The following is a 16,542-nucleotide window of genomic DNA, read 5'->3' as shown; positions in this document are numbered from 1 at the left end:
CATTCCCATGGTCACATGATCAAAAGTCAGATGTTTGGCAACTGATTCATATTTATGACAGCTGCTGTGTCCCGGGGTCATGTGAGACCTACTGACAAGCAAAGTCAATGGGGAAGTCAGATTCACTTAACAACCCTGTCACTAACTTAACAACTGCAGTGAATCACTAAACAACTTTGCCAAGAAAGGTTGTAAAATGGGGCAAAATTCACTTAGCAACTGCCTCATTTAGCAACAGAAATTTGGGGCTGAATTGTGGTCTATCTGCAGTTAGCCTGGTAACAAAAAGTGTCTTAAAATTCTTTAATTCAGGTATGTTCAGGGGTGGGTTCTAAATTTTTTTACTACCGGTTCTGTGGGCATGGCTTATTTTGTGGGCATGGCTTGGAGGTCATGTGACTAGGTGGGCGTGGCTAGCTGGTCAGAGTCATTTCTGGAAGGTCCTCACACTTACGACCAGTCCTCACACTTACGACCCGACTTATTTGTTTGCTTTTAACACTGATCAGATGTAGGACAGCCCTTTGAAGCCCCACGGCAAGAGTTTAAACAGTTTTGTTGCAATATTTTCAGGATCAGACTCAATAAGATTAGTAAGAGTTAAAGGTTTAAATATATTTCCTTTTATTTACAATAGGCATTCTATATTCACTGAATATTCACAGATAGAAGCAAGGAAAAGGGTGCAGGTAGCTCCTTATATATACAATGGGTGGAGCTATATGTGGGAGTGGTGAATTATGAATACATTAAGAAGTGAAGAATAAGTTAACCCCTGATACCCCGTTCATATACTATTTACACATTAGAGAATAAGGCATTTACATCTGACAAATCCCCCTCTAAATGCCGATTCGTTATGCAACACCAATTACATTCAGATTCAGGACAATACAAAACATACAACTTAGAAGTTAAATATTTATGCTGCTTAGAAGGTAAAGGCTTTGTCAATATGTCAGCTAATTGTTCTGAAGTATCGCAATGCACTGCTTTAATAAATCCATCCTGAGATAATTGTCTCACATGTTTAAATTTTATATCTATGTGTCTAGACCTTTGTCCAATGGCATCAGATCTAGATATTTCAATGGCTGCTTTATTGTCTTCATGCATAACAAAAGGCAAAGCAGGTTTTTTCCAAACATCTGAAATTAAATCATTAAACCATACAAGGTTATTTGCAGCTTTGGATAAACAAACATATTCCGCTTCTGTCGTTGAAGTGGCCACTAGTTCTTGTTTACCAGTGTACCAGTAAACTGGACAGTCATTTAAGAGAAATATATAACCAGATGTACTTTTTCTACATGAGGTGTCTCCAGCCCAGTCCGCATCTGCGTAACATGTAAGCTTTGGTTCTTTATTATCATTAGGTTCTAACATTAAACAAAAGTCTAGTGTACTTTTCAGATATCTTAAAATTCTTTTAACAGCTTCCCAATGATACATTGTTGGTTTGCTGACATGTCTGGATAATAAATTGAGTGGTAAGGCGATATCTGGTCTTGTCCAATTAGATATATAAAGAAGTGAACCTATGATTGATCTATAAAATGTGTTATCCTTGAATTCGGGGGAAGATTCATCAGTATTTCTTAGAAAATCAGTTTGCATAGGAGTATCACAAGGTTTGGCATTGTTTAAATTGCATTTATTTAAAAGTTCTATGATCTTATCTCTCTGAGTAAGTTTGAATCCCCTTCTAGTTTTATTAATTTGAACACCAAGATATTTGTTTACTTTGCCTAGAGATTTCAACGAGAAATGTTCATTTAGCTTAGTTACAAAAGTTTCTCTTCTCTCTTTATGTTTTCCTATGTATAAAATGTCATCCACATAAATCAATACAAATTCAATGTAATCATCACCCTTTTTGACAAAGAAACAGTTATCAGCAGTGGTAGCGTTGAAGTCCATGGTTTTAAGTACTTTTACTAAACAATCATACCATCGTTTACCAGATTGTTTTAACCCGTATAAACTCTTGTTTAACAACCAAATCTCATTTTTGTTTGTGTATTGACTGTGAGGTGCTCTTACGTATATTTCCTTATCTAGTTTTGCGTGTAGATACGCAGTCTGTATGTCATATTGAAATACATCAAGATTGAGTGCTGATGCTACCACTAGAGCTGTTTTGACACTCTCTGTTCTTACTGTGGGGGAATACGTGTCAGTATAGTCCTCCGGATATTTCTGTGCATAACCTTGTGCAACTAGTCTAGCTTTGTATAGAGTATTGCCTCCCTCTAAGTTCTTAATTTTATATATCCACCTGGTACCAATAATTGTTTTATCTTTAGGTGCAATTGCAGGTGTAAATACATTTAATCCTTGTAAACTTTCCATCTCTTTCTTCATCGCTAATTCCCATTTTTCTTTTTCTTCATGAGGGAGTTTTAACACTTCCTCATATGTATTAGGTGTTGTTGGCTCACCATCCATATGCATTATATAATCCTTGTATTTATTTGGCATTTGATTTCTGGTGTTTCTAACAGTTTTTTCAGGTTTACTATCGTTATCATGCAAATATCTTGCTTCCTTTTTTGTTAGTGTGTCTGTCTTTATTTTGTGTTGGCTATTTGTCCAAGTTTTGGTTTTGTTTTTATATTTGTTGATATTTTGCCTTTCTATGGCCTCTTTCTCATGAGATTTTGTATCTTTGTATTTATTTGGAAATATTTCATTAAGATGTAATTTAGACCAGTTGGCCTGTTCATGGAACACAGCTGTTCTGGAGACTATAAATTTGTTATTATTATCAATGAATCTGTACCCTTTAGTGCCAGTCTCATATCCCATAAATCTGAGTCTTCTGGATACGTTTTCTCCCTTTCTTCTTAATTGCTTAGGTATGTGTACGTCTGCAGTGACTCCAAATATGTGCATGTGTGCTAATTTTGGTTTCCTATTATACATCACTTCATATGGTGTCTTATTTACAATACTGGACCAGGTTCTATTTTGTGTGTAATTTGAATAATGTAAGGCTTCTGACCAGAATTGTTTGCTTAAGCCAGCATCTTCCAATGTGCATCTAATCATGGTTTGTAATGTTGAATTCTTCCTCTCTACAATCCCGTTCTGGAACGCAGAAAATGGACTAGATGTGTAATGTAACATTCCTTTGTCTTTTAACCATTGGGAGAATTCTTTAGACATGAATTCACATCCCCTATCTGTCATGATTTGTTTTATTTTGATATTGTGTTGTGTTTCTATGCGTTTGTAAAATTCTTTAAATTTTTGAAAGGTTTCATCTTTGTGTTTTAATGTATAAACAAACCCATAGCAGCTATAATCATCTACTATTGTCAGGAAGTAACGTTTTCTATAAGTGATTGATGGAGTTAATGGACCAACTAAGTCCATGTGTACTAAATCAAAAATTTTGTTAGTTGATCTAGTAGATTTTCTTGGCCTGGGACTAGTTTTCAGTTTTGTAGATTTACATACTGAGCATTCCAAATAGTTTTCACAATTTTTTATTTTAACACCTTCTGCGTGTTCAGTCATTTTTTGTACTACAGGAAAACTGGCATGTCCTAACTTCCTATGTAAGATGTGAGCACACTCATCATGAATTGGCTTACCTATTTTTGGTTTTTTTTTTTGTGTGTGCATCTATGTGATCATGAGATATTTTACATTCATCATTGTCACTGTTGCTAATATTTTCATCATCTACTTCAATACAATCTTCCATATTTGAATCAATGTTATGCAACCATTTCTCCTTTGTTATCAGATAAGGTAGGCCTCCTTTAATCATCACAGTGCCTATATTTATTTTATTCTTCTCCAAAGTCGCTTTTCCTTTTGAAAAAACAATGTTAATGTCAGAATCTCTACTTAGTTTTATGGCACTTAATATGTTATGAGGTATTTCAGGTATTAGCAATACCCCCTCTATTTTTCCTAGACCAGGCAAGGTTACATTCCCTCTACCTAATACTTGAACCTTTTCTTGGTTAGCTACCTTTATTACAAATTTATCTTCTGCAAATGAAGACAATATATTTTTGTTATTAGTGGTGTGATTAGTTGCTCCAGAATCAATAAGCCAATTATTGTTCTCATTTTGCTGTATGTTAGTGTTGTCTTGTCTATTTAATCCATTCAGTGAACCAGATTTTCTATCCTTTGAATTATCTCTGCCCCCTCTATTCTCTTTGTAATTTGGTGGGCTTCTATATCTATGTCTATCTATAGAAGACTGTCTATAATTGTATTTGTTTCTATATTCTGACCTATGTCTATCCTTTGAAATTTTGGGACAATCTCTTCTATTGTGTTCCCTGGATCCACAATTGTGACATTTAAATGTTTCATTACATTTTTCTTGGAAAGCTACTTTCCTATATGGTTTGTGTTCTGTGTGATTGTTAGAACGATTCCTTCTTGAATTGTCTTCTGCTATCAATTTATTGGATAGACTTTCTATGGATAAGTATCCTAGATTGATTGTGTCTAAATGTGACATAAAATTGTCCCATGATGGATCAAGTGAGTTGATAATAACACTTTTCATTGTTTGGTCTGAAATCACCTCCCCCCTCAAATGCAGCTCAGCTCTCATTTTGTTTAAAGATATTAAATGCTCACTTATGGAAACCCCTGGTTTTACCCTAGATGAAAAGAAATCTTTAGACATCCTTGTGGTGGTAGCTACACTGTCACTGTGAAACAAATTAAACATGCATTGAATAATTTCTGAAACAGTCAGATTTGACTTAATGCTGTGATACATTGCAGGAGACACACTAGATATTATTAAGAAAAATGCTCTATGGTGTAAACAATCTATTTTTAGAGTCCAAGGTCTTTTGGGGGGACTAGTGATAAAAAACAGTAAGTTTTCCTTCATAAAGACAACCTGGAGCTGTTGATACCATTCTTGCAAATTAATGCCATCAACCCTTAGCTTTGGGAAGTCACTGGGTAAATTTCCGACATTATTGGGTCCATTACTTACAACCTGAGGTAGTCCGTGGTCTCGTAAATGCAGAAAATTGCAAAACGGCGTGGGGATGCTCGCAACGAGCCTGCACGGTCTTCTCGCTAGTTCATGTCTTCCCGGACCGTCTGCGTAGTTTTGCGCATGCGTGTTGTCCATTTCTTCTTTGGAGTCGTCGTGGAAGGTTCTCCCCATTGCGGCTCGCTCGTTCTGCTCCTCCTCAGACGAATCGGTCTCTGGTTCGATTTTGGGAGTCCTAACGACGGCGGCTGCTCTTCCTCTTCTTTTGAGGGCGTTGGTGCTTGCTTCGGTCTGTGACGTAGGACGGTATCGGCAGGGCTCTCTGGGTTCGGGCGTCGGCATTCTCGTAGTCAGGATGGGAGCGGGCAGGTCTTGAGGCATTGGTTTGCTCGCTCGCTTCTTCGTTAGCTTTTTAGTAATTTTTAGTTTTGGCCCAAATGCAGCAAAAAGCGTTTTCATTGCTGATTTTATTTGGTAGTTTGTTGAATCATCTTCACTTTCTGATTCTGATTCTTCTGAGATGTTTGAATCTTCTTTTTCATTTTCGTTGTCTGATAATGCTTTTCGCGCCAGAAATTTTGAATTGAGCTTTTTGATTGGCTCTGCTTCGCTCACCTTGGAGGCCTGTTGAAACCAAGATGGCTGCCATTCAAAATTTCGCGCGGGATCACCGTTTTTCTTCTTCGCAATGACTTTCTCTGCAGTCATATCACTCACTATTTTTGGGTCTTTAGACTTTTCATTAGTGATGTTTTTCTCTCTCGCTGCTCCGCTGTTCTTCAGCATATCTTGGAGGTTCGCGATGAGGCTTTCATCATTCTTCTGGCTCTTTAATAGTTTTAATATCTCTGACCTGAGTTCGTTATTCTCTATTTCGATTTCCTCCTGGTCATCATTTTCATCTATTATTTCTTCGTCTTCAGTGGTGTATTCTTCGGATTCTCTCGAAATTGCGTTTGTGGATTCGTTGATTATTTCTTGTTCTGTTTCCATTTCTTTGCTGTAGGCCCTGGTGTTGGGCCTATCTTTCTTAGGCATTTTTAAGTTTTTATTGAGTCAATTAACCATCCTCTGCTACCAGCTTGTTGCAATATTTTCAGGATCAGACTCAATAAGATTAGTAAGAGTTAAAGGTTTAAATATATTTCCTTTTATTTACAATAGGCATTCTATATTCACTGAATATTCACAGATAGAAGCAAGGAAAAGGGTGCAGGTAGCTCCTTATATATACAATGGGTGGAGCTATATGTGGGAGTGGTGAATTATGAATACATTAAGAAGTGAAGAATAAGTTAACCCCTGATACCCCGTTCATATACTATTTACACATTAGAGAATAAGGCATTTACATCTGACAAGTTTTTTTCCCTCTAGTCATCAGCTGGGACTCAGGAGGCAGCAATAGATTGGGGGTGGGACCAAATAAAAGGTAAGAATAACATGGTGGGGGAGAACCGGTTCGGTGACGTCATATCGTCACCGCTACCGGCTCAGCCGAACCAGACCGAACCCAGGAGGAACCCACCACTGGGCATGTTTTATTAACATGTAGAGTCCCTTTGTTAGACATGTTAACAAAATACCTTCAAATGCTTGCCTTCACCATGCAGAAAAAACATTGGCATTCTTGGCAAAAAAATAAAATAAAAATCAGAGTGACTGTAATTTTTTTTAAAAAAATCTCCTTAGTTACATATATATAATTCATTGGTTTTGCTTTTCTTTTTCCTTTTTTCATTTTTTTTGTATCATTTTCTTTTTGGTTTCTCTGTTTGATTCAATTAAGAAGCAATTTTTCGAAGATGGTGGTCCCAAAGAAGGTGAAAAAAGTCAAGATGGCAGCCAGAAGCCTGAAATCAAAGTTCCATCCTCTTTTTCTTCCCCTTTTTTAAAACATGGATTGATGTGGTTCCCCCTATGGGCAGCTCAGATAGTGGAAGGGCCAAGAATTTAGTTTTCTGACAGGAAAATTGAATCTAACGAGGAAGAAAAAGGAAGATAAAATATGGTGATAAAATAGAAGCCAAACTGTGAAAGCAAAAATTGAAGTTTGTTCCATCCAAACTCCAATCTTACTGTAATAGAGGAATTTGGCTTCTATTCTATAAATAAAATTCTTTAGCCTTTCTTGAGATGTCAAGCAGACAGCATGGGGTACATTTAATTGGTATAAAACCATTTTAATGAATGCTTCTGTTTGGATATGTTATTTCAAAGGGAAAGCAGTGGCATTCACGGATACAAAAAGGGAGATACAAAAATAAAGGGAGGATACAAATGAATAGATTTAAAAAATAAATAAAAATAATCCACAATGCTCCCTCAGGTGATATCAAGCAGGTTCCTATTCTATTTATAGTCCTATTCTATTCATTGTTCTATTTTATTCTATTCTGCGGTGACACAGTGGTTAGAGTGCAATACTGCAGGTTACTTCTGCTGATCACCTGCTGCCAGCAGTTTGGCAGATCGAATCTCAGCAGGCTCAAAGTTGACTCAGCCTTCCATCCTTCCAAGGTCGGTAAAATGAGGACCCAGATTGTTTGGGGGCAATATGATGGCTCTGTAAACCGCTTAGAGAGGGCTGTAAAGCTCTGTGAAGCGGTATATAAGTCTTATTGCTATTGCTATTGCTATTGCTATTGCTATTGCTATGCTATTCTATTCTATTCTATTCTATTCTATTCTATTCTATTCTATTCTATTCTATTCTATTCTATAAAGGTATTATCTTTGAATGAACAAATAATTGCTGAGGTTATACAATTATTACTCAATGCAATATAAAAAAGGAATATAGAAAGATGATAAAGGAGCCAGAGTAATTAAAAAGGAAATGCGTCTAATGAATGTTAAAAAAAAAAAAAAAAGGACGCAGAAGCTAAAGGATAAGCGGGGACCCTGGAGATCATCTAATCTAACCCGCTGGAAAAAGAGGTGTTCTTGAAATGCGTACCTCTACAACTTGGCTGCGCATCAGACCATTCGCCATCCAGCATGCAGACCCGTTGGGATGATCCAATCAAATCTAAGTTAGTCTGACATTTGAATGAGATCCGATCACCCAGACGGTTGCCTTTTCCTGTAGCAATCGCCCCCGGGGGCACAGCAAGGGTGAGGCAGTGTCCGACTGTGGAGAGAAGACGACAACATCAACACAATTGTAGAGACGAGACTGTAGCAGATGATGTGGGGAGATACCAGTAAGTGCCTAACTCTCATACTGGTTCCAAATTACTTCATTTTTACAGCACAGTACACAGCCTCGACATACGGTATAACAAACAGTTCATTTAGTAACCGTTCAAAAGTTACAACGGCACTGAAATAAGGGACTCGTGTCCATTTTTCACATTTACAACTGCTGCAGCACCCCCCATGGTCACATGACCAAAAGTCAGATGCTGGCCAACTGGCCTGTATTTATGACCGTTGCAATGTCTCAGAGTCACACGATCCCCTTTTTTTGACCTTCCGACAAGCAAAGTTAATGGGGGAAACCAGATTCACTTAACCACCGTGTTACTAACTTAACAACTGCAGTGATTCACTTAACAACGGTGGCAAGAAAGGTCGTAAAACGGAGCAAAACTGACCTAACCGCTCAATTGTTGAGCTCAATTGTGGTCGTAAGTCGAGGACTACCCGTACTGTGTGAAAACGTGCATGGCGGTCACTACCACAAGATGTGGTGACGGCCATCCATCTTGTTTAAGTTGAACAACTGAGATATTTAGCCTGGAGATTGTTTAGTGTATTTCCAAAATGTACACAAAAGCCTTCTCTGAACCCCAAACAAGATCAACCAGAGGTGGCGGGGGAGCTGGCATCTCCAGAGCCAGGAAGGAACATCTATGAGAAGCGGACATATTGAAAGCCTAACAAGATTTACCTCCATTTTGACAAAGCAAAGAAATATTGGAGTAGGATTCACATCTTACTACAGAAGATTCTCAAAGTGAATATCAAGATAAAACCAGAAACTTTTCTTTGGGGTTTAATGGATAAAGACAGCGGTGAAATCCAATTTTTTTTACTACCGGTTCTGTGGGCGTGGCTTGGTGGACGTAGTGTGGCTTGGTGGCGTGGCTTGGTGGGAGTGGCAGGGGAAGGACACTGCAAAAGCCCCATTCCCACCCCACTCCAGAGGAAAGATACTACAAAATCCCCATTCCCCCCTCACTCCTGAGAGAAGAATATTGCAAAATCTCCATTCCCACCCCACTCTGGGGCCAGTCAGAGGTGGTATTTTCTGGTTCTGCACTTAAAATTTCCGCTACCAGTTCTCTGAACTGCTCAAAATTTCCGCTACCAGTTCTCCAGAACCTGTCAGAACCTGCTGGATTTCACCCCTGCTTGGGGGGGAGGGGGGAAATGGGATCTTGGATCTTATCTATGTTGACAGCAGATTACTTTATGCACAAAAAAAGAAGGACACTTAGATTCCCACAATGGATGAATGGCTACAAAATCTGATGGAGTTAGCAGAGATGGCTAAATTAAGTGCTCTGTTTAAACAAAAAAACACAATTATTTTTGTTTCTACTTGGAAACCACTTCTGGACTTTGTGCTTGAGGTGGGAGAAAAAAAATGAAACTTTGGTTTTGGGTTTTACTGATTAGATAGGTTTGTTCTTATTCAAATGGCTAATTTATATTACTATGTAAAAGTAAAAAGTTGAGGTTTAAGGTATAGCTCAGTGGTAGAGCATTTGACTGCAGATCAAGAGGTCCCTGGTTCAACTCTGGGTGCCCCCTCCTTTGTGGGATGCGGTGGTTCAGTGGTTAAGACGCTGAGCTTGTTGATCAAAAGGTCGGCAGTTCAGCGGTTCGAATCCCTAGTGCCGCGTAAAGGGGTGAGCCCCTGTTAATTGTCCCAGCTTCTGCCAACATAGCCGTTCGAAAGCACGTAAAAAATGCAAGTAGAAAAATAGGGACCACCTTTGGTGGGAAGGTAAGAACGTTCTGTGTGCCTTTGGCATTTAGTCATGCCGTCCACATGACCATAGAGACGTCTTCGGACAGCACTGGCTCTTCAGCTTTGAAATGGAGATGAGCACTGCCCCCTAGAATCGGGAACGACTAGCACATATGTGCAAGGGGAACCTTTACCTTTATCCACACCAAAGAGAGTCGGAAGTCAAGGCCTTGTCTTTCTTCTCTTTTTCCTACACCTTTTGCTTCACCTATCTTCCCCACTATTTTCTTTTGCGTTTAATTTACCTCCATCATCACAAACAGGGGAGGTCCCATTCCATATGCCGTTGGGCTGGCAGTATCGCTGGGATGAGCCGAGGAGCTGGTAGCCATCAGAACACTGGAAACTCAGGATGTCGCCAATGGGGTGGAAAGTTCGCCGTGGGATGAAAAAGCCATTTTCAAAGTTCATCTGCCCTGGGCAGCGTATATCTGCAAAAAAAGGGAAGAGATCACAACCAAAAGATCCAAAATTTAGGTGCAGAGTTAAAATGGGGCAATGAAAGTACAGGTCATGTTTCAAAAATAAGTTGTATCTTGCCTTTTCTCCATAGCAGTCGATGGAGATTCTCAGTTATCCAGGTCGTGGTAGTGTCAAAGGTGCTTTTTCAAAAGGCAACCTGGACTTTGGTTTTCCTTGAAGACATTTCGCTTCTCATCCAAGAAGTTTCTTCAGTTCTTGAAAACATCTTGAAAACAAAGTCTAGTTGCCTTTTGAAAAAGTACCTTTGGGACTCCGTAGCACTTATTCCACTAACCCTGTGATGTGGGGCAGGCAGAGAAATCACCATTGGCATCATACAGGGAGCTTCTGTAGCTGAACGGGGACTAGGATCTGGGTCTCCTTATACCAGGGGTGAAATCCAGCAGGTTCTGACAGGTTCTGAAGAACTGGTAGTGGAAATTTTGAGTAGTTCGGAGAACTGGGAAATGCCACCTCTGGCTGGCCTCAGAGTGGGGTAGAAATGGAGATTTTGCAATATCCTTCCCCCGGGAGTGGGGAGGGAATGGGGATTTTGCAGTATCCTTCCCCTGCCACGCCCACCAAGCCACGTCCACCAAGCCACACCACGCCCACAGAACCGGTAGTAAAAAAATTTGGATTGCACCACTGCCTTATACCTAATCCAACACCTTCACCACTAACCCATATAGGCTCTTGGGCAAAGGTGGCAGTACTTCCTTTGTTTCCCCGAAAATAAAACCCGGTCTTATAACTTTTTTTTTTTTGCTCCAAAAGTTGCATTAGGACTTATTTTTGTGGAAACTTTTTTTTTTTTAATTTTATTTATATGCCGCCCTTCTCCGGAGACTCAGGGCAGCTTACAATGCGTTAAGCAATAGCCTTCATCCTTTTGTATATTTATACAAAGTCAGCTTATTGCCCCCACAACTGGGTCCTCAATTTACCTACCTTAGAAAGGATGGAAGGCTGAGTCAACCTTGAGCCTGGTGAGATTTGAACCTGCAGTAACTGCAGGCAGCTGGTCTTAATAACCAGCTTAATAACAGGGTGCCTTAGACCACTGTACTACCAAGGCTCTTAAACTTGGTACGGTATCAGGATGATCAGGCTGGGCACCTCACCCCACTGGCGCGTGCACAAGAGGCGGTGAATGCACAGGGGCCGACGGTGTCCAGCCGCCGCCGCAAGCCACCAGTCCCTTGGCCAGTGCACTTTGGGGCTGCACAGACCATGAAGCATAGGTGAGTCTCATGCCTCCTGCCCCATCCATGCCTCTACCTCTGCCTGCTGCTTTGAGGGCCAGCCTGACGGTTGCAGCGTTTGGACTCACCAGCACTGCACAGTCCCAGAGTGTGCCGGCCAAGGGGCTGGCAGGCTACAGCTGCTGCTGGACACCATTGTGCGCTTGCCGCTTCCTGTGCTGGTCACGCCCTCCCCCCAGTTGACTATCTTAACTGAGGCTTATTTTGGGGGTAGGGCTTAAATTAGGAGCATTGTAAAAATCATGCTAGGGCTTATTTTCTGGTTGGGTCTTATTTTTGGGGAAACACAGCAGCTCAGGATTTGCCAGGACTTGAACTCCATGCTCACAATCCAACGGACTGATGCCATCTTTAAATGTCGTCACTTATCGAGGAAATGCTCCAAATCTCTCTTTTCTGGTTTCCCAAAGGTTTTGTAATAGTATGTGGCAAAGACCTTGGGAGACTGGGCAAAGAGATGCTACAAAGGAATCGGTCAGATAAGAGACAGCATAGGCTGCAACTGGATAACTGGGTGAGGCAAGAAGCTCAGAAGAGACCCTCCCTAGTTTCTCAGGCTGTAGAGGAGATTGAGGGAGGGGGCTATTTGTAGTTTGCAAGATTCTGTCAATGTAGCTTTACAATAAAGTCGAATTAGCTCATCTGGTAGTGGTTCCTATCTACCGTGTTTCCCCCGAAAATAAGACCGGGTCTTATATTAATTTTTGCTCAAAAAGATGCATTAGGGCTTATTTTCTGGTTAGGTCTTATTTTGGGGAAAATATGGTGCTAAATACATCCATCTGGCTGACAATCTTAACTGGGTCTTATCTTGGGGGTAGGGCTTATATTGGGGTGAAATGTAAAAATTGTTACTACCGGTTCTGTGGGCGTGGCTTGGTGGGGGGGGTAATGTGACTGGGTGGGCGTGGCCAACTTTTTTTTTTTTAACTTTTCAAAGCATTTTTTCTAAAGCTTTGAAAAGCCCCTGCCAATCAGGCAACTCAGCTGGGATCGTCAGAGAGGCTTTTAAAAAAATGCTTTGAAAAGCCTTTGACGATCCCAGCTGAGCCGCACGATCATCAGAGGCTTTTTTTTTTTACTTTTAAAAGCATTTTTTCGTCAGAAGAGGTTGTAGAAAAAATGCTTTTAAAAGTAAAAAAAAAAAAAAGCCTCTGATGATCGTACAGCTCAGCTGGGCATGGTGGGGGAGGCGCAGGGATTTTTGCTACCAGTTCTCCGAACCACCTGCCACCATCACTACCGAATCGGGCGATCTGGTCCAAACCGGGAGCATTTCACTCCTGGTTTATATTACGAGCATCCTGAAAAATCATACTAAGACTTATTTTCCAATTGGGAAACAAGGTAATTTACCCCAAGAGACTGACAGATTTCCGGTTCCTTCTCTTGCAGAACAGCTATTGTAGCATTGCCTCAATCCTGTGCATCTACCAAATCAGGTCTGCAAAAATTCAGACAGTCACTAGAGGCAGAAAAGAGTTAAGATGGTCTTCCCCTTATGTTGTCCCAGTGGCAGTCTTGGGTCTTGCACCCTAAATCTCATAGCCCTTGGCCTGAAAACCAGGACAAATAAAGTACTGAAAGCAACTGTCATAAATACGAGTCAGTTGCCAAGCGTCTAAATTTTGATCCTGGGATCCTGGGAATGCTGCACCGGTTGTTAAGTGTGAAAAACAGTCATAAGTCACTTTTTTCACTGCCGTTGTAACTTCAAAAGGTCACTAAATGAACTGCTGTAAATCAAGGATTACTAATTTTTGCTGGGAAACCTGGTCCAAAAAGCTGCTTAAAGATGGGAAGCACCAATTAAGTCCCTCAGTTCGTGTGGGACTCCTGCAAGGCCAATATTATCGCAAGTGTTTACATCTTTGCTAATTTTTAAAGAAATCGTTGCAAAATTATGTGAAGTTTTCATTGTTGACCAGAACTCTACATGCCCCATTGTTTGGAAAGGTGTTCACTGCCCTTCCCTTTCCAAACATTTCGAGGGAAAAAATAAATATGGAGTTTGTGCAGGGTTTTTTTGTTATCTTTTGGACTTTTGATATTGGCACGTGGGATTGTAATGGCATTCTGGGATCGCCTAGGAAATTCCTACCATTGCATAAGCACAAATAAGAACTGATAAGAGGGAAAAAAAATAAAAATGCCAACGGGTGTCAGGAAATGTGATGATTTTAAATTAATACAGAATGAAGACGTTATAGAAACCTTGGCTGATAACCATTCATACAAACAGACCAGCATTCATGAATAAATCAAACATTTGGGTTTATCAAAAATAAATATACTCCACCATCCAGCGGGAACCACTGAACAAACCAGAGAGCCTCTAGAGACAGTCCTCAACTTCCAACCATTCATTTAGTGACCGTTTGAAGTCACAGTGTATGCAATGTAATTTTATTTTAATGTACACTGATTAGTGTACATTTGAAGTGACAATAAAGTATTCTGTTCTGTTCTGTTCTGTTCTGTTCTGTTCTATTCTATTCTATTCTATTCTATTCTATTCTATTCTATTCTACAGTGGCACTGAAAAAAGTGACTTATGGCCGTTTTTCACACTTATGACCATTGCAGCACCCCCATGATCGAAATTCGGAGGCTTGACAACTGGCTCGTATTTATGACGGTTGCAGTGTCCCAGGATCACGTGATCTCTTTTTGCAAACTTCTGACCAGCAAAGTCAAGGGGGAAGCCAGATTCACTTAACAACCGGATCACTAACTGTACAACTGCAGTGATTCACGTAACAACTGGGGGAAGAAGGGGCCTGGTGGCGCAGCTGGCCAATAGCCTGTTATTAACATTCAGCTGCCTGCAATTACTGCAAGTTTGAATCTCCCCAGGCTCAAGGTCGACTCAGCCTTCCATCCTTTCTAATGTAGGTAAATTGAGGACCCAGTTTGTGGGGGCAATAAGCTGACTTTGTATAAATATACAAAAGTATGAAGGCTATTGCTTAACACATTGTAAGCCGCCCTGAGTCTCCGGAGAAGGGCGGCATATAAATCAAATAAAAATAAAAAAAGAAAGGTCATAAAATGGGGGCAAAACTCAGTTGACCACTGTCTTGCTTTGCTTAGTGACAGAAATGTTGGGCACGATGATGACCGTAAATCGAGGACTACCTGTAGTTATAATTGGTTAACGTTAAGTGTAAATAGTAGCCTAACACATACCTCTGCAACGTGCTAATTTGGCTGGCTTTCCACTAGGATGCTGCATTGGAGTCCATTTGCCATCCGGCTGGCAGACCCGGCTGGGTGTGGGATATGGGTAAGTGCCAGCTGGGCAGGCAAAGGTGAGGATACTTCCTGGACGATATCCGTCGGAGAGAGAGATGTGCCCGCCTTGGATGGATGCTGTTGGACAGGATGGTGTTTCATCATGGACCAAACTTTGGGTGGCGATAGCTGAAAAGCACAGGAAGGAAATGAAGTTGGCTTTGGTGATGAAATATAAACCCTTTTTATGAGATTGTCAAGGGAGGGAGGGAGGAAGTGTGGAAGCAAGGAAGAAGGAAGTCTCTAAATTTTAGAGTCCAAAACAAGCCTTTTGTTCTGAGAGATCTTATTACAGTCTTATTAAATAAATGGACTCTTACGCAAACATTGTGGGGGGAAGAGGTGCAGAGGTTTCACAGAGTAACAAAGTTGGAAGAGACCTTGGAGGTCTTCTAGCCCAACCCGCTGCCCCAGAAGAAAAGTCTACCCTTTCAGACTAATGGCTGTCCAGTCTCTTCTTAAAAGCCTCCAGTGATGGAGCACCTACAACTTCTGAAGGCAAGATATTCCACTGGTTTTATTGTTCTCTCTGTCAGGACATTTCTCCTTAGTTCCAGATTGGTCCTCTCCTTGGTTAGTTTCCATCTGTTGTTTCTTGTCCTGCCTTCAGGTACTTTGGAGAATTCTCTTCTTTGTGGCAGCCCCTCAAATACTGGAACAGTGTTATCATGTTTTCAGCAGGTTCTGACCAGTTCTGGAGAACCGGTAGCGGAAATGTTGAGTAGTTTGGAGAACTGGTAGTAAAAATTCTGACTGGCCCCGTCCCCATCTATTCTCTGCCTCCAGAGTCCCAGCTGATTGGGAGGAAATGGGGATTTTGCAGTAACCTTCCCCTGGACTGGGATGGGAATGGAGATTTTACAGTATCCTTCCCCTGCCACGCCCACCAAGCTATGCCCACCAAGCCATGCCACGCCCACAAAGCCAGACCCACAGAACCGGTAGTAAAAAATGTTTTTTTTTAAAAAAATAATCTTTATTTACATTTCGATTAAAAAGAAAAGACAACACAACATAAAATGACACACAAAGAACAATACAACAATAAACAAACATACTTCCATATAGTACCTTAATAAACAAATATTCGGTACTATAACTCTATATTATATTCCAGAGAAGACAGAACAGCTTATATACCTTAATACATCAGTTAGGTCTATCCGACCTCACTTATCTTATATAATATAGGTTTCTCATTAAATACCATTCCTCATCTAATGTGGGTTATAGTTTCCTCTTTTCTAACCATTTATAAAATTTTTCCCAAGCTAAACCTATTTGTGTTTGCTCTCTATCCTTTAATTTTTTAGTTAGCATAGCTGCTTCCGCACATTCTAAAAAAATTTTTATAATAGCCTCCTCTGTTGGGATATTTTGATTTTTCCAGAGTTGAGCATATGTCAGTCTCGCCGCTGTAATGATATGTAGTGCCAAATACCATAAGTCCCTTTTTAAATTTTCCGGCTTAGAACCAAGCAGGCATGTCTCTGGTCGTCAATCAATTTAGAACCGGTAGTAAAAAATGTTGAAACCCACCACTGCCCTAGTCCTTC

The 16,542-nt window shown here is 40.5% G+C and overlaps 1 protein-coding gene across 1 annotated transcript in view; it reads right to left on the bottom strand.

Moving 5' to 3' along the window:
• LOC139310091 (uncharacterized) overlaps window positions 1–16,542 on the bottom strand; it is a 126,966-nt gene that overhangs the window by 104,581 nt on the left and 5,843 nt on the right. Inside the window, exons 2-4 of the mRNA XM_070934245.1 lie at window positions 14,882–15,115; window positions 10,211–10,396; window positions 7,944–8,117 (exon numbers count right to left, since the gene is read on the bottom strand). Of these exons, the coding sequence (XP_070790346.1) occupies window positions 7,944–8,117; window positions 10,211–10,396; window positions 14,882–15,115 (594 nt within the window). The remainder of the gene's footprint in view (window positions 1–7,943; window positions 8,118–10,210; window positions 10,397–14,881; window positions 15,116–16,542) is intronic.

This window comes from Pituophis catenifer, unplaced genomic scaffold (assembly GCF_029215685.1).
Source record: "Pituophis catenifer annectens isolate HBS135680 unplaced genomic scaffold, rPitCat1.0.hap2 SCAF_2, whole genome shotgun sequence".
Classification (NCBI taxonomy): domain Eukaryota; kingdom Metazoa; phylum Chordata; class Lepidosauria; order Squamata; family Colubridae; genus Pituophis; species Pituophis catenifer.
The sequence above is the reverse complement of the archived record's forward strand: the minus strand, read 5'-3'. Positions and strand labels throughout refer to the sequence as shown.